The 24,321-nt window shown below is 38.9% G+C and overlaps 1 protein-coding gene across 2 annotated transcripts in view; it reads right to left on the bottom strand.

Annotated features, from left to right (window-relative positions):
- The window catches only part of ptpa (protein phosphatase 2 phosphatase activator), a 104,482-nt gene that overhangs the window by 72,064 nt on the left and 8,097 nt on the right, over nt 1-24,321 (bottom strand). For both annotated transcript variants that reach the window (XM_062031376.1, XM_062031375.1), the window contains exons 2-7: nt 23,001-23,104; nt 21,837-21,923; nt 20,147-20,272; nt 11,519-11,636; nt 6,008-6,107; nt 1,364-1,488 (exon numbers count right to left, since the gene is read on the bottom strand). In XM_062031376.1, the coding sequence (XP_061887360.1) occupies nt 1,364-1,488; nt 6,008-6,107; nt 11,519-11,636; nt 20,147-20,272; nt 21,837-21,923; nt 23,001-23,104 (660 nt within the window). The remainder of the gene's footprint in view (nt 1-1,363; nt 1,489-6,007; nt 6,108-11,518; nt 11,637-20,146; nt 20,273-21,836; nt 21,924-23,000; nt 23,105-24,321) is intronic.

Here is a 24,321-nt window from a genome sequence, read left to right as displayed (position 1 = left end):
TTAATATTTATTTTCATAAAGTTTAGGTCTCGCAACTACGGTAAACAGCCGCCATCTTTTTTCCCCGTAGAAGAGGAAGCGCTTCTTCTTCTACGGTAAGCAACCGCCCCCATAGAAGAGGAAGCGCTTCTTCTTCTACTACTGTAAGCAACCGCCAAGGTGAGCACCCACCCCCGTAGAAGAAGAAGCGCGCGGATATTTCATTTCATTTGTGTGTTTCTGTAAAGACCACAAAATGGCTCCTACTAAGAGACACGCGTACAAGGTTCCACTGACTTTTGATATTCTTGTGAACCGCACTGTGGATACAACGGGAGCACGTACGGTGAATATCCGTTAGCTTGCCATGCTAACGGCCAGAAACTTCCACCCACGGTGATATTCAAAAGGAAGACCTTGCCAAAAGAGAACTTTCCAGCCGGCGTCATCATAAAAGCTAACTCGAAAGGATGGATGGATGAAGAAAAGATGAGCGAAGAGACCGGGTGACTTTTTTCACGCAGCTCCGTCCCTGTTGATCTACGACTGCATGCGCGTCCACATCACAGATGGTGTCAAAAAACAAGTGAAGCACACCGAAGAAGAAGAATTCGAGGGATTTGTGGATGAGTAATAACTTCAGAACGTGAGCTTTAAATGTTTATTTTGTGTGTTGTGTGACATTAACGTTCGAGCAACGTTGAGTTATTGATGTTGCTATTGCTCTGCACTATTTTGAGTGTTACTATTTTTGTGATTGCACATTTGCACATTACATTTTGGGAGTGAACAGAGTTGTTAGAACGCTGGTTTGTAATATATTATTAAAGTTTGACTGACCTATCTGACTGTTTTTTTGACATTCCCTTTAGCGCAGCGTAGGTGCGGCTAATAAGTAAAAAAAATTTGAAATATGCCATTCATTGAATGTGCGGCTAATAACACGGGGCAGCTTATGGTGCGGAAAATACGGTATATAAAACGTTCATGTAGGTGTTTGGATGTTTTTTTAAATGCTTTATAGGCAGAATAGAGTGACTCCCATAGGCTCTAATGTAACCTGACTTTTGATCACATTTATTTACTAGTTAGAATGCATTAAAAAAATTAAAAAACAAAAAAAGTGCAGTACCCTTTTAACACACCTCAGACTACAATCCGACAATCTTTAAGACATAAGATAATCAAGCGTTTGCTGTCTTTGGTTGGTAGGGGGAAAATCGGGACAAAAACAGCGCGACTGTCTTTAAGTGTGTACCCTGCTTCAGTTCTTCCTTAGATCGTTCCATATCTTTTTGGCGTGGTCAGCCCAAGATATATAATAGTGACAGGAACAAAACTGCATGGTTTTTAAAAGGGTTTGAGAGATTTTCAAGTTTCTTACCAACAAATTGCGCACTGCCCCATATGAAAGGCAGAAACTGGAAGTCATCGAGGCCCCATACACCTTGGCTTCCAGCCGGTTCCATTCTGTAGGTCCTCTGAAGTTTCCGCATCACAGAAAGATACCTTAAAAAAACATGACCTTGATTTAAAATGTTAAATGTTAATCAACTAAAATGTGTCGTTTTTAGCACTTCTATAGTGTCTACTGGCAGATATGATTTTCAACTATGCGCTACTTTGTATTAGAAATGTCAACAGCGGAGAAAGCATGTGCATTTATGAGCCAGTCTGCCCCACAACAAGAGGATGGAGAAAAAGAAGGAGCTTATTGACTACTTTGTCAGACTACGATAGCGGACTCGCGCAAAGCTCTTTGCGTAAATCTTAAGCTTGTATGGGAAAATCCGCTGACGCCACACTGGGGAAAAAAATTTTACAACTTGGGCAAATTCCAAACATATTTTTTGGTGGAAATATGAAGGAAGGAAAGATAGTTGTATATATATCTCTGCCATGTTTCCATGTTTTGATTTCACATTTTCTGGACTTATGCAGATCCACAATACACAAAAAAGGTACCACTAGGTAGGAAAAGTTGGTTTTGCATAATAGGTCCCCTTACCTAAGCAGTACAAACAAAATAAGTACCGATCTGTACCCAATTTGTAATATCCCTAAATATAACAGTCCAGAGTTTCATACTTTGCACTTTAATTTGTTCTTTAACAATTTTTATGTCACAAATGTGCAGCTTCCCAATTGTATAGTTGTCTTTGTGGAAAAGCATGAATTAGGCCACAAGCGAAAAAAGTGTCTAAACTTCTAAGTGGTAATATGCAAAACCAACTTTTCTAACCTGATGGTACCTGCCTAGGTGTATTTGGGATCTGCATAAGTCCTGAAAATGTGAAATCAAACAGTGAAGAAATTGCAGAGATATTTATAAAACAATCTTGTTTTCCTTCATACTTCCTCCAAACGGTCCTTTTGGAATTTATCAGTCCTTTGATGTTATTTAATGTTCGAGCATTTGTAGTCCAAACAATTAAATGTCCATGACACGACACAAAGGCCAAAAATGCTCTGTTGTTGTTTTACCCAGCACAAGTCAATATACAAACTTTCAGCCTCATCTGAGTTAAGAAAGTACCTTACTTTTAACTTTTATGATTAGTGGTAATGCACCTTCAATTCAAAGGAAGTCTCTTTTCGTGTGTGCAAAGCACATCAAATAGTCGTGCTTCAGAAACCTGCGCCAGTGTGAATATAGATTTACCAATAAACTACTTTTAATGGCGGGCTCAGTGACTACTATTTATGGCAATGGAGGAGACAATGAAACGGTAAGTCATAACAGTAGGTTAGAAATGTTGTTAAAGATACTTTTGAAATTTTAACTCAGTTTGTTGCGTAACTAGCTTAGCCTTATAATGTAGGACAACTGCGTCATCGTCCGGCAAAATAATGAATCCATCCATCCATTTTCTACCCTGATTTTCCTAAAAAACACTTCTAATTGGATCAGTGCCTACTGTGTTTGGCAATGGACGTGTAAGTTATATAATCCGTTATTACGTTCGCAATATCAAAGTAGCGAAGATGATAGCTTTTAGCCTCTATTGTTTAAAACTCAAAGCAGCCGAGCAGCGAGTTCTTTACATGATATAGAATAGTGAAGCCTTTTATTGTCAATATACATTTGTATATATCCAGGATCTAGCATTAGAAAGTTACAGACTCAGTAGAAATTTAATTATTGCACATGTAATATGTCACTATATTGATGATTAGGGACCTGATCTAGTAAAGGTTTGCATGTACAAAAACACATGCAAACTTGATAGATAATGCAAAGCTGATGTCCTAAACATGTGTGCAGAGGATTGCGTATCTTTAGTAGCAGAATCAGGTGCGCAATTAATCCATTTCTGTCTTCATGAACATGCAGAATATATTCTGATCATAATGCCAACAATATTAGAAGGAGAACATGCATTCAGCATGTGCAATGTGATTTAGCATGTGCAATGTGATTTATGAAGGCTTATCACTAAACAGTGGGCGCTATTTTGTGTTTTTATTTAGTATGTCTGAAAACTCCATGCAAACTGACAGTGAGGTGATCGTGCAGCAAAAACAGACGATGGACAGAGAATCCTCAATTCTACTTGTGTGTATCAAAATATTTGAACTGTCATAAATAAAAAATATTAGACATATTGTCTATTCAGCAATATAATTTTATAATTGTATAGCTGCCGGTTGACTTAAAGGCCTACTGAAATGAATTTTTTTTATTTAAACGGGGATAGCAGATCCATTCTATGTGTCATACTTGATCATTTCGCGATATTGCCATATTTTTGCTGAAAGTATTTAGTATAGAACAACGACGATAAAGTTCGCAACTTTTGGTCTCTGATAAAAAAAAGCCTTGCCCCTACCGGAAGTAGCGTGACGTAGTCAGTTGTTCGCTTCCTCATATTTTCCTATTGTTTTCAACGCAGCTAGAGCGATTCGGACCGAGAAAGCGACGATTACCCCATTAATTTGAGCGAGGATGAAAGATTTGTGGATGAGGAACGTTAGAGTGACGGACTAGAATGCAGTGCAAACATATCTTTTTTCGCTCTGACCGTAACTTAGGTACAAGCTGGCTCATTGGATTCCACACTCTCTCCTTTTTCTATTGTGGCTCACGGATTTGTATTTTAAACCACCTCGGATACTATATCCTCTTGAAAATGAGAGTCGAGACCGCGAAATGGACATTCACAGCGACTTTTATCTCCACGACAATACATCGGCGAAGCTCTTTAGCTAATGAGGTAACGTGATAGCATCTGGCTCAAATGCAGATAGAAACTAAAAAAATAAATCCCTGACTGGAAGGATAGACAGAAGATCAACAATACTATTAAACCGTGTACATGTAACTACACGGTTAATAATTCTCAGCCTGGCAAAGCTTAACAATGCTGTTGCTAACAACGCTGAAGCTAACTTAGCAACCGGACCTCACAGAGCTATGATAAAACATTAGCGCTCCACCTACGCCAGCCAGCCCTCATCTGCTCATCAACACCCGTGCTCACCTGCGTTCCACCGATCGACGGTGCGACGAAGGATTTCACCCGATCACAGATGCGGTCGGCGAGACGGAGGAAGTTAAGGTGAGTTCAGCGGCTAACGCGTCTGCTATCCATCTCTGTCTTCCTGGTTGTGTTGCTGTAGTCCGCTGCTAATACACCGATCCCACCTACAACTTTTTCTTTGCAGTCTCCATTGTTCATTAAACAAATTGCAAAAGATTCACCAACACAGAAGTCCAGAATACTGTGGAATTATGAAATGAAAACAGAGCTTTTTTGTATTGGATTCAATGGGTCCGAATACTTCCGTATCAACCGTTAACGTCACGCGCATACGTCATCATACATAGACGTTTTCAACCGGAAGTTTAGCGGGAAATTTAAAATTGCACTTTATAAATTAATTGGCCCTAGTGTGTGAATGTGGGTGTGAATGTTGTCTGTCTATCTGTGTTGGCCCTGCGATGAGGTGGCGACTTGTCCAGGGTGTACCCCGCCTTCCGCCCGATTGTAGCTGAGATAGGCTCCAGCGCCCCCCGCAACCCCGAAGGGAATAAGCGGTAGAAAATGGATGGATGGAAGTTAACCCGGCCGTATTGGCATGTGTTGCAATGTTAAGATTTCATCATTGATATATAAACTATCAGACTGCGTGGTCGGTAGTAGTGGGTTTCAGTAGGCCTTTAAGGGGCTGATTGAAACAAATTACATTGATGCATTTTGGTGTCTGACACAATTTTATTTTTTTTATTTTTTAAATGGCGTTAGTTTTTACATTCAGAAACATTATTGTAATATAGCTCTTTTATGAAAAAAACATCTTTGATTATGCATTTCCTTGCCTTCGGATCATTCCAGACGCACAAATGCATTGTGGTGCTGTGCTAAAAATAGTTTGTTGTCTAGATTGCAATTAGCGGTGACTGTGAGCTATTGTGAAGCATGTTTAGCTATTTCTATTAGCTATAGCTATTTCACGTCCTACAGTGACGATAGTTGTAAGAAATTTAGTTTGTCACAATGGAGGCGAGGATTAGTTATTTAGAAGAAGCTAAAACACTACTGAGAGACGTTAGCCGCTAGCTAGCTATTAGCTAGCTATTTTTTAAAGTGTTGCTCGCAGAGCAGTGCTTCAGTGCAGTCCACCTTAATCGTTTAAAGCCAAAATATGTCCATTCTTCATCTTCTGTCGTCACAATGTTTCTGCTTGAAAGTGCTGTGTGTGCGTTTGTTGACTAACATGCGCCGCGGCTTGTATGCCAGCATTGTCACCGCAGCACAAATGTCGATGAAAAAAAAAACGCACCGGTATTTTTCTAAAAGCAGTTTAGTACCGTTTTTAATTCTTAGTACCGTGGTACTTTATTAGTACTGGAATATCATACAACCCTAATACTAACAGATTTACACAGATTTGTCGACAATATTTGAGAGAAATATGCCTTTTGTGTACATGGAAAAAGTTTTAGATGTGCAGCTCATGAAAATTGGGGACAAAAACAAAAGTGGTGCGTGTTTGTTGATAACAAAAGGCTAGAGTAACTACTTACCTGTTAAAAACCTTGAAAACAATGGCCAGCTGATCATCTACCTTGAGCGATCCAACTTTGCATAGACAGCAAAGAAATGACGCAAAAGCTGCTTCATGGCCTGAAAAAGGAATAAAATGTGGCTTGAAAAGTGATGGGAAACTGTGTGTTGGTGCTGCATAAAAATCTCTGATTGTTTTTTCTCTGAATCGCTGATGGTTGACACCACTGCCGTTGTTTGCTGGCTATCATTCATCAGTCAATGGCAGGAGCCAAAACATTAATTCATTATTAATTTTTTTACTTGTCTCTATTATGTGCATGTACTGTTGAGTAAGAAAGTGTGCCATGTATTTGACATATCATTTTCAGTCTTTTTATTTTTCTTATATTTCCGCCTTCAAGTTTCCTTCCCGGAAACTCCCATGAAAAACGTCAAAGTCTACTGGAAGTTTCCATCCATCCATCCATTTTCTACCGCTTATTCCCTTTGGGGTCGCGGGCGGCACTGGAGCCTATCTCAGCTACAATCGGGCGGAAGGCAGGGTACACCCTGGACAAGTCGCCACCTCATCGCAGGGCCAACACAGATAGACAGACAACATTCACACTCACATTCACACACTAGGGCCAATTTAGTGTTGCCAATCAACCTATCCCCAGGTGCATGTCTTTGGAGGTGGGAGGAAGCCGGAGTACCCGGAGGGAACCCACGCAGTCACGGGGAGAACATGCAAACTCCACACAGAAATATCCCGAGGCCGGGATTGAACTCACGACTACTCAGGACCTTCGTATTGTGAGGCAGACGCACTAACCCCTCTTCCACCGTGCTGCCCTACTGGAAGTTTCATTAAAGCGAAACAGGACAAGTCTAATAATGATGATAGTGTGATTTATTTTAAATGTAAACACATGGCCCTGAACATGGTGTGTGAAAAAAGCCCAGAGAATTGCAATTTCAATTCGAAGTAGAAAATATGGATTCAAATTTAATTTCAGAATCATGCAGTCCTAATACAAAGATTTAAGATGTATGTATAAATGTTAGAAATAATGGTAATGGATCTTTGTATCCTAAGTTTACTGACAACAAGTCCAGATTATATTCTGACGCTTTAGCAAGAAGTCCTGTTATTTTGCAATATTTGTGACAGACAAGGAGGGGAGAAACAATATTTTATTTTTTAAATAAATTATGCCTGCGAAGCGGTAGAAAACGGATGGATAGATAGATGCTCTGTATTAGTGATGATGGTCAGAAGGGGCATTGAACCACTTGAACAAACTGGTTCTAGAATTTCTCAAAGCTTCAATGCATCCTTCCGCACATGTCTCCACCTGCTGGCCAAATGTATAGCTTGGTGCATCCGATGCATTCAATTTACAATGACAATGAATCACAATAAATGTTTAACACATTTTTTTTGCTAGTTACATTAATAAAGTATAATAAAATATGGTTATGTGTTGTATATGTACATGTATTGTGTGTTTGTATTTTGCCAACATGATAGAATCACATGATAGAGCAGGTTGTTGTATGTTTTTTTTCCATCACCTTGAGGAAATGGCATACAGAGGAAGATGACAATATAATGTAACCTGGACAATGATGTACAGAACAGAGAAAATGTAGTTCATTTTTATTTTTGGTGTAGCGCAATTGTTTTTTTTTAACAAAACCTGTGTTTACTCCCTTTTATTAACAGTCTATGGCAGGGGTGGGCAATTAATTTTTACCGGGGGCCGCATGAGCTACCCGAGCACTGCTGGAGGGCCACATCGACAATATTTCAATTAAATTTTGCTCAATATTATTTTTGATATATACCGTAAGATTAAAAAAAATAATAATAATAATAATAGTAATACTTCAACATAGTGTGTGTAACAGCATTCCATGACTAATATATATAAATTAACATTAATAATAAATGACAGTAAAATAAGCACACGTATGACTGAGGAGTCAATAGTGTAACTTTGTGTGGTGTTTGAGTTGTCCGACTTTTTGTGTGGCCTTAAACGCACCAGTGGTTTAGTGCTATGCGTGTTGGTGACAGATGACAAGTTGGTTTTGGCCTGGTTTGTACGGCAGAAAATGACTAGTTTTTCCAGATAGAATTGTTTTACTCATGTTTTTGGTGTGGTTATGTCCGAATATAAACAGTTTTGTTCAATAAAGTGATCGATATAATTCCTGTCCTCGAAGCATCTCGATAGACGTTACAATAATTGAACGGTGATCAATTGAACGGTGTTGACGAACACCATTAGGGCTGCTTGTTGTCACTGTCACTCAAAGTTGCATTGCAAAATTCCATAGAATAAATATGTTTATTTTGTTTAGAATTCAGATGGGATTTGATTTGGTGCGCGGCATATACTTGCTGCGCGCAGCAGACGCTTGAGCAGTGCACAATTGCGAAGGCACGCACCTTAGGTGAGGGGACGTTGCTTTGCAGTTCATGTGTTGTTGAAAACACGGCATTCTTTATCAACTTTTCTCTTTTTGGCGTCTCGGGTGCAAACCGTGCATCACTTGTCGCTGCATGTGCACCTTCACTCGCAGTTTACACACGGACACACGCCCATAAATAATACTTTTCAAAATAAAAGCAGCACAGTTGTATTGCGCGCAGGACATAGATGTTTTTTCAACTTTATTTTGTAATTGCAGTTGTTCACATTCACTCACAATCACGCATACGTCCACACGGAAGTAATACAAATAACGATTTTCAAAACAAAAGCAGCACCGTTGTATTGCACACTCGACATAGATACTTTTTAAAATTTATTTTGTAATTTATAATTGGCCTCACGCGGGCCGGACAGGGACGCACAAAGGGCCGGATGCGGCCCGCGGGCCGCAGAATGCCCAGGTCTGGTTTATGGTTTACTCTCGTCTTTACTTGCCGGCCTCATCACCATGACAATCACATCTACCACAACACTCGCTGAACCAACACAGTTGATAATTATGAGGTACGAATACGGGCTACCAAATAAACCAAATCTTAAATATATGCACTAAATGCAACACCCAAACACATACAGTATATACATACATATGTACATATACATACACATATTAGTAATAAATTAAGCATGATGAGTTGACTTGAAACTGTTTAATGTTGCACTTTTTATATGTAGAAGAAAAGTTTTGTCATTTTATTTAATCTGAGCAACAACTTGAGGCAGTTTAATGTTGATTAACGTGGGCAGAATTATTATAGTGTTCCCAATGTTAAAAGGATAAAGCCATTGTTTACAAATTTGGTAAATAAATAACCAAAACATTTATATTTTGTTGTTTTCTTACTGTACCGAAAATGAACCGAACCAAGACCTCTAAACCGAGGTACGTACCGAACCTACATTTTTGTGTACCGTTACACCCCTAGTATATATATATATATATATATATATATATATATATATATATATATATATATATATATATATATATATATATATATATATATATATATACACACACATACATACATACATACATACATACATAAAAACCCTGTTTCCATATGAGTTGGGAAGTTGTGTTAGATGTAAATATAAACGGAATACAATGATTTGCAAATCATTTTAAACCCATATTCAGTTGAATATGCTACAAATACAACATATTTGATGTTCAAACTGATAAACTTTTTTTTCTTTCCTAAAAATCATTAACTTTAGAATTTGATGCCAGCAACACGTGACAAAGAAGTTGGGAAATGTGGCAATAAATACTGATAAAGTTGAGGAATGCTCATCAAACACTTATTTGGAACATCCCACAGGTAAACAGGCAAATTGGGAACAGGTGGGTGCCATGATTGGGTATAAAAGTAGATTCCATGAAATGCTCAGTCATTCACAAACAAGGATGGGGCGAGGGTCATCACTTTGTCAACAAATGCGTGAGCAAATTGTTGAACAGTTTAAGAAAAACCTTTCTCAACCAGCTATTGCAAGGAATTTAGGGATTTCACCATCTTCGGTCCGTAATATCATCAAAGGGTTCAGAGAATCTGGAGAAATCACTGCACGTAAGCAGCTAAGCCCGTGACCTTCGATCCCTCAGGCTGTACTGCATCAACAAGCGACATCAGTTTGTAAAGGATATCACCACATGGGCTCAGGAACACTTCAGAAACCCACTGTGAGTAACTACAGTTGGTCGCTACATCTGTAAGTGCAAGTTAAAACTCTCCTATGCAAGGCGAAAACAGTTTATCAACAACACCCAGAAACGCCGTCGGCTTTGCTGGGCCTGAGCTCATCTAAGATGGACTGATACAAAGTGGAAAAGTGTTCTGTGGTCTGACGAGTCCACATTTCAAATTGTTTTTGGAAACTGTGGACGTCGTGTCCTCTGGACCAAAGAGGAAAAGAACCATCCGGATTGTTAAATGCGCAAAGTTGAAAAGCCAGCATCTGTGATGGTATGGGGGTGTATTAGTGCCCAAGACATGGGTAACTTACACATCTGTGAAGGCGCCATTAATGCTGAAAGGTACATACAGGTTTTGGAGCAACATATGTTGCCATCCAAGCAACGTTACCATGGACGCCCCTGCTTATTTCAGCAAGACAATGTCAAGCCACGTGTTACATCAACGTGGCTTCATAGTAAAAGAGTGCGGGTACTAGACTGGCCTGCCTGTAGTCCAGACCTGTCTCCCATTGAAAATGTGTGGCGCATTATGAAGCCTAAAATACCACAACGGAGACCCCCGGACTGTTGAACAACTTAAGCTGTACATCAAGCAAGAATGGGAAAGAATTCCACCTGAGAAGCTTAAAAATGTGTCTCCTCAGTTCCCAAACGTTTACTGAGTGTTGTTAAAAGGAAAGGCCATGTAACACAGTGGTGAACATGCCATTTCCCAACTACTTTGGCACGTGTTGCAGCCATGAAATTCAAAGTTAATTATTATTTGCAAAAAATACATAAAGTTTATGAGTTTGAACATCAAATATCTTGTCTTTGTAGTGCATTCAATTGAATATGGGTTGAAAAGGATTTGCAAGTCATTGTATTCCATTTATATTTACATCTAACACAATTTCCCAACTCATATGGAAACAGGGTTTGTACATACGGTACATATATATATACACACATATATATATATCTTCAATCGTTTTTGAAAAAAAAAATTAACCGTGCTGTGCTGAATTACCGTTAATAGTTTCCGCCTAAAATGGGGCGTGGCTCAATGTGGGTGTGGGTCAATGTTGAGGCACGCCCCGATCCGCGGGCGGCAGCCAGGGGTACTTGGCTTTAGCTGGGATAATGAGGACACATGAGGTGTATAAAAAAAAAAAGGGTAGGTTGGTTATTTGGATTCATATTGATATACTTACTAATTAAACAAAGACCTATTTGATTTAAGGAAGTGCCACTGATGGTAATTTTTTGGTATGCATAATTATAATTTCAGCACATTTTTGCAAATGTAATTTTGTCTTCTTTTTTTTAACAAAGCTTGCCTTAAATGAACAAAACAATGATACCTGTTCCATAGTCTATCCTGGTGGAGTTCCCCACAGACTCTTTCAAGTAGACTGCTATTTCTGGAGCTGCAGCTTGTTTGTCAAGAGGAAGCAGTGCTGACACCAGGTCTTCTGCTTCCTGAACAAAACAACATCACCTATAAGAACCCTTTCTGTACAAAGTTTACATACACTGATAATGGGCATGAATGTGTACTATTGTTATTTTCCGAGGGTTATAAGGTTATATGTACATCAAGTATGTTTTAAATAGGTGCACAAGTTTCAATTTATTTAGAATTTTCTGTAATTTACACAGTTTCAAATACTTTACATACTTACACTCCACTAATACGTGGTTAAATGTCCCTTAGCCAGAATGAATTTATACACCAGCTGTCATTATCTTGAAAACCAGCCTGCACTTACACAGAGCCCTGGGAACATATACTGTACATATTTTTTTTATGTACCTAAAGCGCCTGTGCTGCTGAAACTCAACACACAGAAACATCCTGGATGAAAACCAACGCTTCCCAACCAACTCAATGGAGGGTGAGAGGTGCTGTCAAGAGGAATGGGCAAAGCTGCTCAAAGATAGGTGTGCCAGGCTTGTGGCATTGTATTCAAAAATAGCTGAGGCTGTAATTGCTGTCAAAGGTGTATCAACAAAGTATTGAGCAAAGGATGTGAATACTTATGTACATGTAATTTTGTATTTATTTATTTTTAATACATTTGCAAAAAAATAAAATAAAAAAAAAAACCTTTCACATTGTCATAATGGGGTATGTGTGTAGAAATTTGAGAACATTATTTTTTTTAATTTCATTTTGGAGTAAGGCTACAACATAAAATGTGGAAAAAGTGAAGCGCTGTGAAGACTTTCCGAATGCACTGTATATCGATACATACAGTACATACTTGTGTATACATACACTATATACAGTATACAGCTATGAAGTGAGTGTTTTGATATAAGTAATACATTTATGTCATGTAATTAGATAAAGCATCAAAATAAATTTGATACCTAAAGCACTAAACTAACATCAGTTGTCGTTACAATTTTAAAGGGGAACAACACTTTTTGTGGAATTTTGCCTATCACACACAATCATTATGTAAAAGAAGGACACGTTTTTCTTTTTTTTAAACATTCTTAATATTAAATAAATGCGTTCAAAAGTCAGCTTATAATGGAGCCAATGGGAGTCGCTCTATTCTGCCTATAAAGCGCTCTAAAAAACCTCCAAACACCTCCATCAAGGTTGTATACACCTGCTGTACGTACATCCATCCATCCATCCATTTTCTACCGCTTGTCCCTTTTGGGGTCGCAGGGGGTACTGGAGCCTATCTCAGCTGAGTTAAGTTCAAAATAATAGCTGTGTGTTTATTAAGGAGAGTACACCTCAAAAATCTTCAAATACATTGTATTTTAATAAACACAAATGCATTGGGGACACTGAACATTCTATTTAAAAGCAAGACAAGTAGAAAAAAAACCTGAATTTGATAGGTTTGTTTTTTTTTAAGTCAAGAAATATGATAAAAAAAATATTATTGTTGACATCTTTCTTTACAAACTCAAAAATGTACTGTATAAACTAAGAGATGCTAGAAGATTAAACTTTCCTGAGAATCATAAACTAATATTTTGTTGCATAATCACAGTTTCTGATAATGGCTTCACTTTTGTGGTACATGGAGTGGACCAACTTCTGGCACCGGTCAACAAGTATTGCAGTCCAGGACAATTGTAACATGTTCCACAATTCCTCTGCATTTCTTGGTTTTGCCTAACGAACAGCACTTTTTACGTCACCTTACAAAATGTTCTATGGGATTAAGGTCTGGGAGTTGTGCTGGCCACTCCATTACTTGAATTCTGTTTGTCTGGAACGATGATTTTGCTTGCTTGCTGGTGTGTTTGGGCTCATTGTCTTGTTGGAACAAACATTTTAAGGGCATTTCCTATTCAGCATATGGCAACATGACTTCTTCCAGTATTGTGATATAGTCAAACTGATCCATTATCCCTAGTATGGGATAAATAGGACCAACACCATAGTATGAGAAACATCCCCATATCATGATGCTTGCACTACCATGTTTCGCTGTCTTCACTGTGTACTGGGGCTTAAACTCGGTGTTTGCAGGACGTCTGGCAAACTGTCTGTGGCCCTTAGACCCAAAAAGAACAATCTTACTCTCATCAGTCCACAAAATATTACGCCATTTCTTTTTAGGCCAGTCAATGTGTTCTTGGGCAAATTGTAACCGCTTCAAGACTTGTATTTTCTCTAACAATGGGACTTTGCGGGGGCTTCTTGCCGGTAGCTTGGCTTCACATTGTTACAGTACTCACAGGCCATCTTAGATCTTATTTGATCCTCCTGGAGCTGATCATTGGCTGAGCTTTTGTAATTTTGGTTATTCTCCGATCCATTCAAATAGTCGTTTTTCTTTTTCTTCCGCGCCATTCTGGTTTTGCCTGCCATTTTAAAGCATTTGATATGTTTTTAGCTGAACCGCATATAATTTTCTGTATTTCTTTATAGGTTTTCCCCTCTTTTAATAATTTCTTAATCGAAGAATGCTCTTTTTCTGAGCAGTGTCAACGACTCATTTTACTGTTTTTCAAGGACAAAGCATCAGCTGCCTTGATCATGGAATAAGGGTCACCTGTTTAACACCTATTTTCTTCACATGATCAAAGACCTCAATAATTTTACTCGGCCCTGCTATTTTTTGAACACGCCCCTTCCAGTAAATGATTCAGTTTTACAGAATCAGCAGCATGCCCGTCAAGCCTGTCGGGTCCGTTGGCTTCCGATATCTTTACTAAACCTTCTAGAAACTTACTAGCCATGTAGAAGTTGAAATTCTAATAAAAACAGTGATTTGTCTATCAAGTGATGTGGGAGTGCTATATTTTTAACACAACTGTATGTATTTAATGTAAGAACAGGCATATTCATAATATAATGTCATATTTATGTATTTTGATCATTTTAAGCATTCGGCGGTGCATTAATTTAAAAAACACATCACAACGTTTGCTTCTTCCTTTGACAACATCACTGATTACTACTCACTGCAGACTTCATGAGAGCTAACAAACATAAAACATCACTTACTGTAGGACTGACAGGAAGTTCATATTAGGGATGTGATGGTATCAAAATGCCACAGTGCAATATTATTGAAATATATGTAAAAAAAATTATAAATAAATAATAAAACATAAATAACTAATGCAACTTGGAAAAATGCCAGTGTGTAAAAATGAAGTGGCAGGATTGTTAAGGATTACTGTAATTGAACACAATCATAATGTTAAAATATTCTAATCATATATTTTAGTACAAACAAGAATTTCTAAGTGAAAATAATTGTGCAGGAACATCCACTGTTTGAAGCAAATATTTAAAAGAACTTACAATTAGTGTATTTAAAGTAACAATGTAAACATCTAGTGTAACAAGTGTATAACAATAATGTACAGTTTGGTGTCTTTCAACTTTTACATTATAGGAAGCAGTGTCCTCTACGGTGGACATGTTTAAATCAGTCTGCAAAATTTTTCCGAAAAGTATACTAACAATTCAACGTTTAACAATGTAAATACCTCACAAACTGATGTTTGTCTTTGCTGGCTTCAAATATAATTCCTGTGTGAAGGTTTGTGAGATGGCGACTTATCCAGGGTGTGTCTTACATTTTGCCTTGAGTGCAGCTGGCGTAGACACGTGCCCCCCCACGACATCCAGCAGTAAGAATATAGATGGATGGATTGAGGATATATCAAGTACTTTTTAAGTTTACTTGTATTATCCGCGTTGACCATTTTTCCCGCCATGCGACGAGACCGGCTGGTTCGGTGGCGCCCTGGAAACGGTCGAAACGAAAGTGGCGCACTTTGTTTTGCAGAACACAGACTTTCTTACCGCCGCCAAAAAGGTTGTGTTTTGAACTGGCCTTGTTTAACTGTTTGGTAACAACATAACTCAACCAGTTATGAATAGATTCAATGTGCAAAAAACTATTATTTTTATCTACGACGAGTATGAACACACTTTACTTTCTTCTTACGACGTGCCACGCTCCCACCTTTCCGTTCCCGCCTTGCACAGAGGATTTGGGAGATGTAGTTTATTGACAGAACCAGCCAACGCTAAAATGCCAGAAAAAAACTACTCTCACCAGGTTTTAATTTGATACGTCACACGTCACGGTATTATTGATAAGACTTTGAAACCGAAATACAGCAGTATTTACAATACCGTTACAGCCGTAGTTCATATATTCCCATTCAGATGAATAATGACTCATAATCCTCATGAAAAAAGGGAGTGAAACAAAGCACATACCAAATATCTTTCTGTGCCTTTCTCGCCATTTCTGGGTCTAAATTGGATGCCAAAGTTGACCAACTCGTCAGATTATGTCTCCATCCTTCTACTATGCAGGTGAGAGGCATTATTCATGATCTAAAACAGGGGTATCCAAACTTATTGACTGGGGTCTGCATTGGACTAAAAAAAATTTGGGGGCCAAAAGCCGACTGCATGCAAAGTAAAGCCTGGCGTATACATTCGCGTCGCAAAACTTGCATGGGCAACGCCGTCGTGCCCCCTAACTCTGCGTAGCCTACCGCAAAGCTTGCGTGCACCTTCCAAAAATCATAGACTCGTGTCACCGGCGACGCAAACACGAACACAGGCAAGCAGTTTGTGCTTGAAATGCACAAATTTTTGTATGGAATAAAACAACAGTGTTTAAACATTTGCATGAAAACTGATAAGTGTACTTAATATATCGGTGCATGCGCTCTTAAATTAAAAACTGAATGTGTCATTGTTCAGCGTTTTGTGTTGTTGTTGCATCCAGAAGGAGTCACAAAGTACTCTTTTCAACTTGTATTTTTAATTTGGTGCTAACAACAGGTTCAATTCTGACACATTGTTTCTTAATGAGTGGAACTGGCCTAAACCCTCCACTCATTAAGCAGGAGAATTGGGTGAAATAAAACCTGAAATAGCTCTACATCATATCAACTCCTACCTTGTTTACCTTTGTGACGTCTTCCTTAAAATTTTGTAACCAGAAATATTAAGCACCTAAAATGCGCCAAACATGGAACATTGTGCAGAGAGTTTTAGCATTTTCCCTATCATGCCTTGCAATGGATTTCAATTGGTGTAATTTTGAATTGTTTATGGTGGTAGTCTGTTGTTTATAATATCCACAGAGTTCAATGAGCAGGTTGTGTGACATGTTTGACTTTTTGTGCTGGTGGATTTTTTTTTCTGCGCCATGACGAGTGAAGGTTGTTTGGATTCGGTCATATAAGTAAATGTAGTCTCTAGAAAGCACACTCCTGGTCACTGGCCTGAGTCACTTACGATGGCGACAATAGGCACCTATCAGACTGCCAGATATTTAACTTTCATATGTAAACACCCGGGCAGCACGGTGGAGGAGGGGTTAGTGCATCTGCCTCACAATACGAAGGTCCTGAGTAGTCGTGAGTTCAATCCCGGCCTCGGGATCTTTCTGTGTGGAGTTTGCATGTCCTCCCTGTGACTGCGTGGGTTCCCTCCGGGTACTCCGGCTTCCTCCCACCTCCAAAGACATGCACCTGGGGATAGGTTGATTGGCAACACTAAATTGGCCCTAGTGTGTGAATGTTGTCTGTCTATCTGTGTTGGCCCTTGTCCAGGGTGTACCCCGCCTTCCGCCCGATTGTAGCTGAGATAGGCTCCAGCGCCCCCCGTGACCCCGAAGGGAATAAGCGGTAGAAAATGGATGGATGGATGGATGGATGTAAACACCCTGTCCGGCCGGATTGCTTGTTGATCTCCTGCCGTCTCGGGGGCAAATTGAAGTCGCTGGCGGGCCGCTATTAGTTTGGACACTACTGCTCTAGAATAAACTACTAACAAGCTGTTAAAGGCCTACTGAAATTTTTTTTTTTTTTTTAAATGGGGATAGCAGATCCATTCTATGTGTCATACTTGATTATTTCGCGATATTGCCATATTTTTGCTGAAAGGATTTAGTAGAGAACATTGACGATAAAGTTCGCAACTTTTGGTCGCTGATAAAAAAAAGCCTTGCCTGTACCGGAAGTAGCGTGACGTCGCAGGTTGAAGGGCTCCTCACATTTCCCCATTGTTTACACCAGCAGCGAGAGCGATTCGGACCGAGAAAGCGACGATTACCCCATTAATTTGAGCGAGGATGAAAGATTTGTGGATGAGGAACGTCAGAGTGAAGGACTAGAGTGCAGTGCAGGACGTATCTTTTTTCGCTCTGACCGTAACTTAGGTAAAAGGGCTCATTGGATTCCACACTTTCTCCTTTTTCTATTGTGGATCACAGATTTGTATTTTAAACCACCTCGGATACTATATCCTCTTGAAAATGAGAGTCGAGAACGCGAAATGGACATTCACAGTGACTTTCATCTCCACGACAATACATCTGTGAAGCACTTTAGCTACGGAGCTAACGTGATAGCATCGGGCTCAAATGCAGATAGAAACAAAAGAAATAAGCCCCTGACTGGAAGGATAGACAGAAGATCAACAATACTACTATCAGGAGACACCGAACCAAATACTGGACCTGTAACTACACGGTTAATGCTGTGCCGCCTGTCGAAGCCTAGCAATGCTGTTGCTAACGACGCCATTGAAGCTAACTTAGCTACGGGACCTCGTCAGAGCTATGACAAAAACATTAGCGCACCACCTACGCCAGCCCTCATCTGCTCATCAACACCCGTGCTCACCTGCGTTCCAGCGATCGACGGCGCGACGAAGGACTTCACCCGATCATCGATGCAGTCCGCGGCTAGCGTCGGATAGCGCGTCTGCTATCCAAGTCAAAGTCCTCCTGGTTGTGTTGCTGCAGCCAGCCGCTAATACACCGATCCCACCTACAGCTTTCTTCTTTGCAGTCTCCATTGTTCATTAAACAAATTGCAAAAGATTCACCAACACAGATGTCCAGAATACTGTGGAATTTTGCGATGAAAACAGAGCTGTTTGTATGGGGATACAATGTGTCCGAATACTTCCGTTTCAACCATCGACGTCACGCGCAAACGTCATCATACATAGACGTTTTCAACCGCAAGTTTCGCGGGAAATTTAAAATTGCACTTTATAAGTTAACCCGGCCGTATTGGCATGTGTTGCAATGTTAAGATTTCATCATTGATATATAAACTATCAGACTGCGCGGTCGGTAGTAGTGGGTTTCAGTAGGCCTTTAACTTCCACTGTCTGATCACGGCGCCGCAGAAAATAGTTTGTCTGTGTTAGCACTTATAATAACAATATCGCTAATCCTTGGTTAATATTAAAGGTATGAAATGTAAATGGAGTATTGTTGGTGCTTTTTGGATGTTTTTTCAGAGGGATTTATGAGCGGAGTAGAAGACCTCCCATTGACTACAAGTTAGAATGCAAAAAAAAAAAATACATCCATCATTTTGTCCGTCATAATGATTGTGAAAGATAGGAAAAATTAAAAATTAATAATTTATTCCAACTCTGTTGTCTCATTCAGAGTGCCTCTGCGCTCCTGCTGATAAAGTTTATGCAGCTGTTTTTACACTAATCGGTGATCACAAGGATAGGCTCCAGCAACCCCTGCGACCCAGAGAGAGACAAGTGGTAGAAAATGGATGGATGGATATTAATTTCATACCAAATTGAAAAGAGAAGATTGCCAAACATGTAAAAATTACGATACAACCTGCGTTAAAGCCCTATTTTTCTGGGTAATCACCAATACGCTGTCATATAGACACACTAACACGCGCGCACACAAAAGCACACGTTACTTTCCTTTTTTTTTTTTTTAAATCAGAGCAGAGCGTTGATTGTAACGTAACAACAATCGTTTGTACAAAAACAAAGAATGTGGCATTTCCAATGTTATCAGGAAATGATCAAAGATACTTCAGTTTGCATTGATTACAGGGGAACTGCACTTGTTATTTTTATTTTGCCTATCATTCACAAACCTTATGTAAGACAAGCACATATGTTTTTCTTTGTTTAAGCATCTAACTAGTAAATACATGTGATCAAAAGTCTGCTTACAATGGAGCCTACGGGAGGTGCACTATTATCCACCCTTTATGTATCTGATTGTGGCGCAGAGTCACGGCTAAATTGAAGCCGCCACACTTTTAAAAATGAAGGGTTTTTTTTACATGGAAACCAATTACAGTAATATATTGTGTGAACGATTATATAGCCTATATTATTCAAGCACTATTGACTAGTGATGCGCAGAAAATGTGGCCACTGAAAAATGGAAACAACCGTAAGCAAGACTCATGCCAGTATCTGGAGCCTCGGCGGTGAGACTTTGCTGCACCTTCGCGTGCATTACATCTCTACCGGGCAAACCCCAGCGACCCATTTTTAGGTCTGCACCCACTAGTTGAGAATCACCAGTCTAAATATTACCAGTCTAAATATTACCGCACTACTACAGTAACACTCCCAAAATAGTTTGATATCTCAGGTTTTCAAACTTAAATGTGACTGAGTTTAATCAATCAGATATTAATTGATAATTACATTTAAGCATGTCAAGATGTTTGTGTGTATTCAAACAAACCTGTTCTAGTTTGGCAAACCAGCTTCTGAAAGCCTTATTCCCAAAGCGAGATGGTTGGTCAACAGGAGGCGTCTCGTTTATCCATCGGTCCAGAGTCCCCAAAAGATCTATTAGCTTCTCCACTGTCTGTCAGGCAAGAATGAAAATGTTGAATGCAGGAACGCACAAAGGCATACCAACTTTCTACACAGTACACATTAAAAGTGAAGGACAGGAAGTGTTTATTGTGTCAAGCGCCTACCCAGTAAACAAATACAGAGCAGCCTAGCCTTTGGCTAGCGATAGTGTCAAGGAGAAGCCAGGGTTTGAAATCCCTCTTCTGTAGTTAAAGTTTTCTGTTTGGGAACACTTAGGCCCCGTTTACACTAAGCCAGATAAGGTTATCCAGGGTAAATCACACCTAACCTTATTCGTGTCCACACACAACAATGCCACCGTTTAAGACACCCGCCCCCCTCCGTCCGGCGGTGCAATGCAACCTAGTACGCATGCACGAAAAAATAAATAAAAATAAATAAATAAAATAAGCATCCATCAACTCCAAGCTCTCAAGTAGATGACTTTACTTCACTGTGAAGTTATTTAAAAGAGCTATGTTGTAAATAGTTTGCTGTGCATTTTACATTTGTTTGCTGTGTTTTGTGTGTGGTGATTTAACCCCCAACTCCAACCCTTTGTTGCTGAGTGCCAAGCAGGGAGGTTATGGGTCCCATTTTTATAGTCTTTGGTATGACTCGGCTGGGATTTGAACTCCAACCTACCGATCTCAGGGCGGACACTCTAACCACTAGGCCACTGAGATGAGATTTAAGGTATTGATTTGTGATTTCCAAAAGCGCCTGTACATGTACGAGAAGGAGAAACACGGGCATGTCTGCATGATCTGCCTCCATCGTTGTTATGAAGCTGGCTGGGGTGCGTTCTTTCTGGCGTCACTTCCTGTGTAGGCGCGGTTTTTCTGGCGTCACTTCCTCTCCGAACTCACTTTGTAAACGATCAATGAGTCCATACAGAGCTAAGTGCCGAAGATTCAAGAAATACATGGCTGACTTACCCGTGTAAAATTTGTCCGAGGAGAAGGACCTTAAACGATGATTTAGTGTGGCTGAAACGGGGCTGAGTCTAAATAATTATTCGTTTAAGGGGTTAAACGACTTAGTGTAGACATGGCCTTAGCCTTAAGACTCAGCACACCTAAACCCATTACAAACCACGGCCCCTAACACACTGGCCACCTGGGTGAGAGACATGCCCCTAGTGTCTGTTATAATATACTGTATACCCGGTAATTATACTCACATCATCTTCACACGAAGCCAAGATGTGGATGTTAAGTTTGCATACGCTACAATTTTTTACCTAAACTGGAACACTTTTAGCGTCTAGGTACAAAAAGTAACGTGCCCCCTGCACCCTTGAATATTTTTATGTATGTGGTTTTTGGTGGAAAAGGTTTTAACACCCCCGTTGAAACGCGTGATCTGTACCAAAACAGGATGGTGGCGTACTGTTCCACCCCTAGTTTAGAATAGTTCAGTTTTCACCTACTCCATCTCTAAAGTGTGTTAACTCTCATTTTTGCTACAATTCCTTCTAATATTTGAGTTTTGTAGAATGTTGCCATAATCCGTAGGACAGAAAACTCTCAGCACACTATAAATCTCTCTCAGGGTGACAAAAGAAAACATACCTCAGAAACTTTATATTCACATGTCAGCTTCTTTCCCTTTACACTTTCATTCAGAGCCAGAATGAAGCCCATATAGTCAGCATATGCCTGGAATGAGGGATTAAAAAAAGAGACAAACACAGTGACTATTTAGTCAGGTTGCAATTAGGCCAGGGCGATATATCGATAATTTAGATTTTTTTTTTGTTGCAGACGATTGCGAAAATTAAAAAATATATATCTTTCTTCCCTCTACTTTTTGCCCCTGGAAGCTTCCGTAGCTTTCGCCCGCCCACTTATTACCTCAGGGAGATTCACACGTCTAGCAAAACATGACTAATGCTAACGGGAGCGAGACGTTTATTCCAAATAAAAGTGTTGTCAGTAGTTACGATTTGCGGCAACAGGTGCAAAGTTTCTTTAAAAAAAGGGAAGCAGCCCAATAAATTTATTTAGGCATCTGAAATCAAAGGCTGCAACAACAATCAAACTCCGGCTGAAAAGCATTTTACTGTGGTGGAATCATTTACACAAAGTATGTATGATGATACCATGTATGAGAGAAAAAAGCACAGAACAATAACTAAAGCAGTCGCTCTTTACACGATGTGTACGGTAAATGAAAACCCCTGCGTCTATCCACTTGCTAAAACTATAGTCTTCTCAACGTTTTACTTGATTATTTGTTTGCATACAATGTATATTACTAACTTCTATTTACCGAAGTATTTTATTCAAGACAGAAGTTTTAAATTTGCAGTTTATTGATCACAATGTTGGAGATTATTATTATTTTGAATGCAATGTGTAATGCTACATTTTTGTTAATAGAACTATTTAATTCAAGACTTTAATTCAAGTATTATTTCCCAGGTGAAGTTCTTAATTTAGTTATTTGAAAATTATTCCATAAAGAATAATTTATATCTGGTCTGAGTACATTATTCAAATTAAAATGTTGCTAAGAGTAAGTTGCAGTGTCACTTAAAACCTAGTTTATAAAATAAAAGACAATTGTGTTTTAAATTTTCTCTGTCATTTCAATTAATTGGTTTCCTTAAAAAGTAGGGAAAACAATCGAAAGAAAATCACAAATCACATTTTTTGAATTTTTTTTTCATATTTCATTTTTGGCCTAGCTGCAAGAAAATCGGGTGAGAAAACGGGATTAAAAATCCACATTACCTGAGAGCGCCTCCACTTGCCCATGTCGGGAACCATGCTAATTTCCTTCTTGGGTACCATAAATGTCGCTATGACTTCAGCTGCTTCATCCTCAGGAGAAGCTCCTGCAAAAAGTTAATAAGTATGTAATACATATATACACAAACACACACAATATTATGCAGACACATTATATATATATATATATATATATATATATATATATATATATATATATATATATATATATATATATATATATATATATATATATATATATATATATATATATATATATATATATACATATATATATACATATACATATACATATAAATATGTATATATATATATATACACACACTACCGTTCAAAAGATTGGGGTCACATTGAAATGTCCTTATTTTTGAAGGAAAAGCACTGTACTTTTCAATGAAGATAACTTTAAAATAGTCTTAACTCTAAAGAAATACACTCTATACATTGCTAATGTGGTAAATGACTATTCTAGCTGCAAATGTCTGGTTTTTGGTGCAATATCTACATAGGTGTATAGAGGCCCATTTCCAGCAACTATCACTACAGTGTTCTAATGGTACAATGTGTTTGCTCATTGGCTCAGAAGGCTAATTGATGATTAGAAAACCCTTGTGCAATCATGTTCACACATCTGAAAACAGTTTAGCTCGTTACAGAAGCTACAAAACTGACCTTCCTTTGAGCAGATTGAGTTTCTGGAGCATCACATTTGTGGGGTCAATTAAACACTCAAAATGGCCAGAAAAAGAGAACTTTCATCTGAAACTCGACAGTCTATTCTTGTTCTTAGAAATGAAGGCTATTCCACAAAATTGTTTGGGTGACCCCAAACTTTTGAACGGTAGTATATATATATATATATATATATACAGTGAGGTCCACAAGTATTTGCACACCCTGCAATTTTGCAAGTTCTCCCACTTATGAATTAGGGAGAGGTGTGAAATGTTCATCATAGATGTATATCCACTGTTAGAGACATAATCTAAAAAGAAAAATCCGGAAATCACATTGTATGATTTTTTTATGATTTATTTGTATGTTACTGGGGTTCATAAGTATTTGCACACATGAGAACATCAGTGTTAATATTTAGTGCAGAATGCAATTACAGAGGTCAAAGGTTTCCTACAGTTCTTAAGCAGGTTTGCACACACAGCAACAGGGATTTTGGCCCACTCCTCCACACAAATCTTCTCTCGATCTGTCAAGTTTCGGGGCAGTTGCCGAGCAACACCAAGTTTCAGCTCACTCCAAAGATTTTCTATTGGATTTAGATCTGGAGACTGGCTAGGCCACTCCA

Source organism: Entelurus aequoreus, linkage group LG21 (assembly GCF_033978785.1).
Source record: "Entelurus aequoreus isolate RoL-2023_Sb linkage group LG21, RoL_Eaeq_v1.1, whole genome shotgun sequence".
Taxonomy (NCBI): domain Eukaryota; kingdom Metazoa; phylum Chordata; class Actinopteri; order Syngnathiformes; family Syngnathidae; genus Entelurus; species Entelurus aequoreus.
This window is presented reverse-complemented; position numbering and strand designations above follow the sequence as displayed.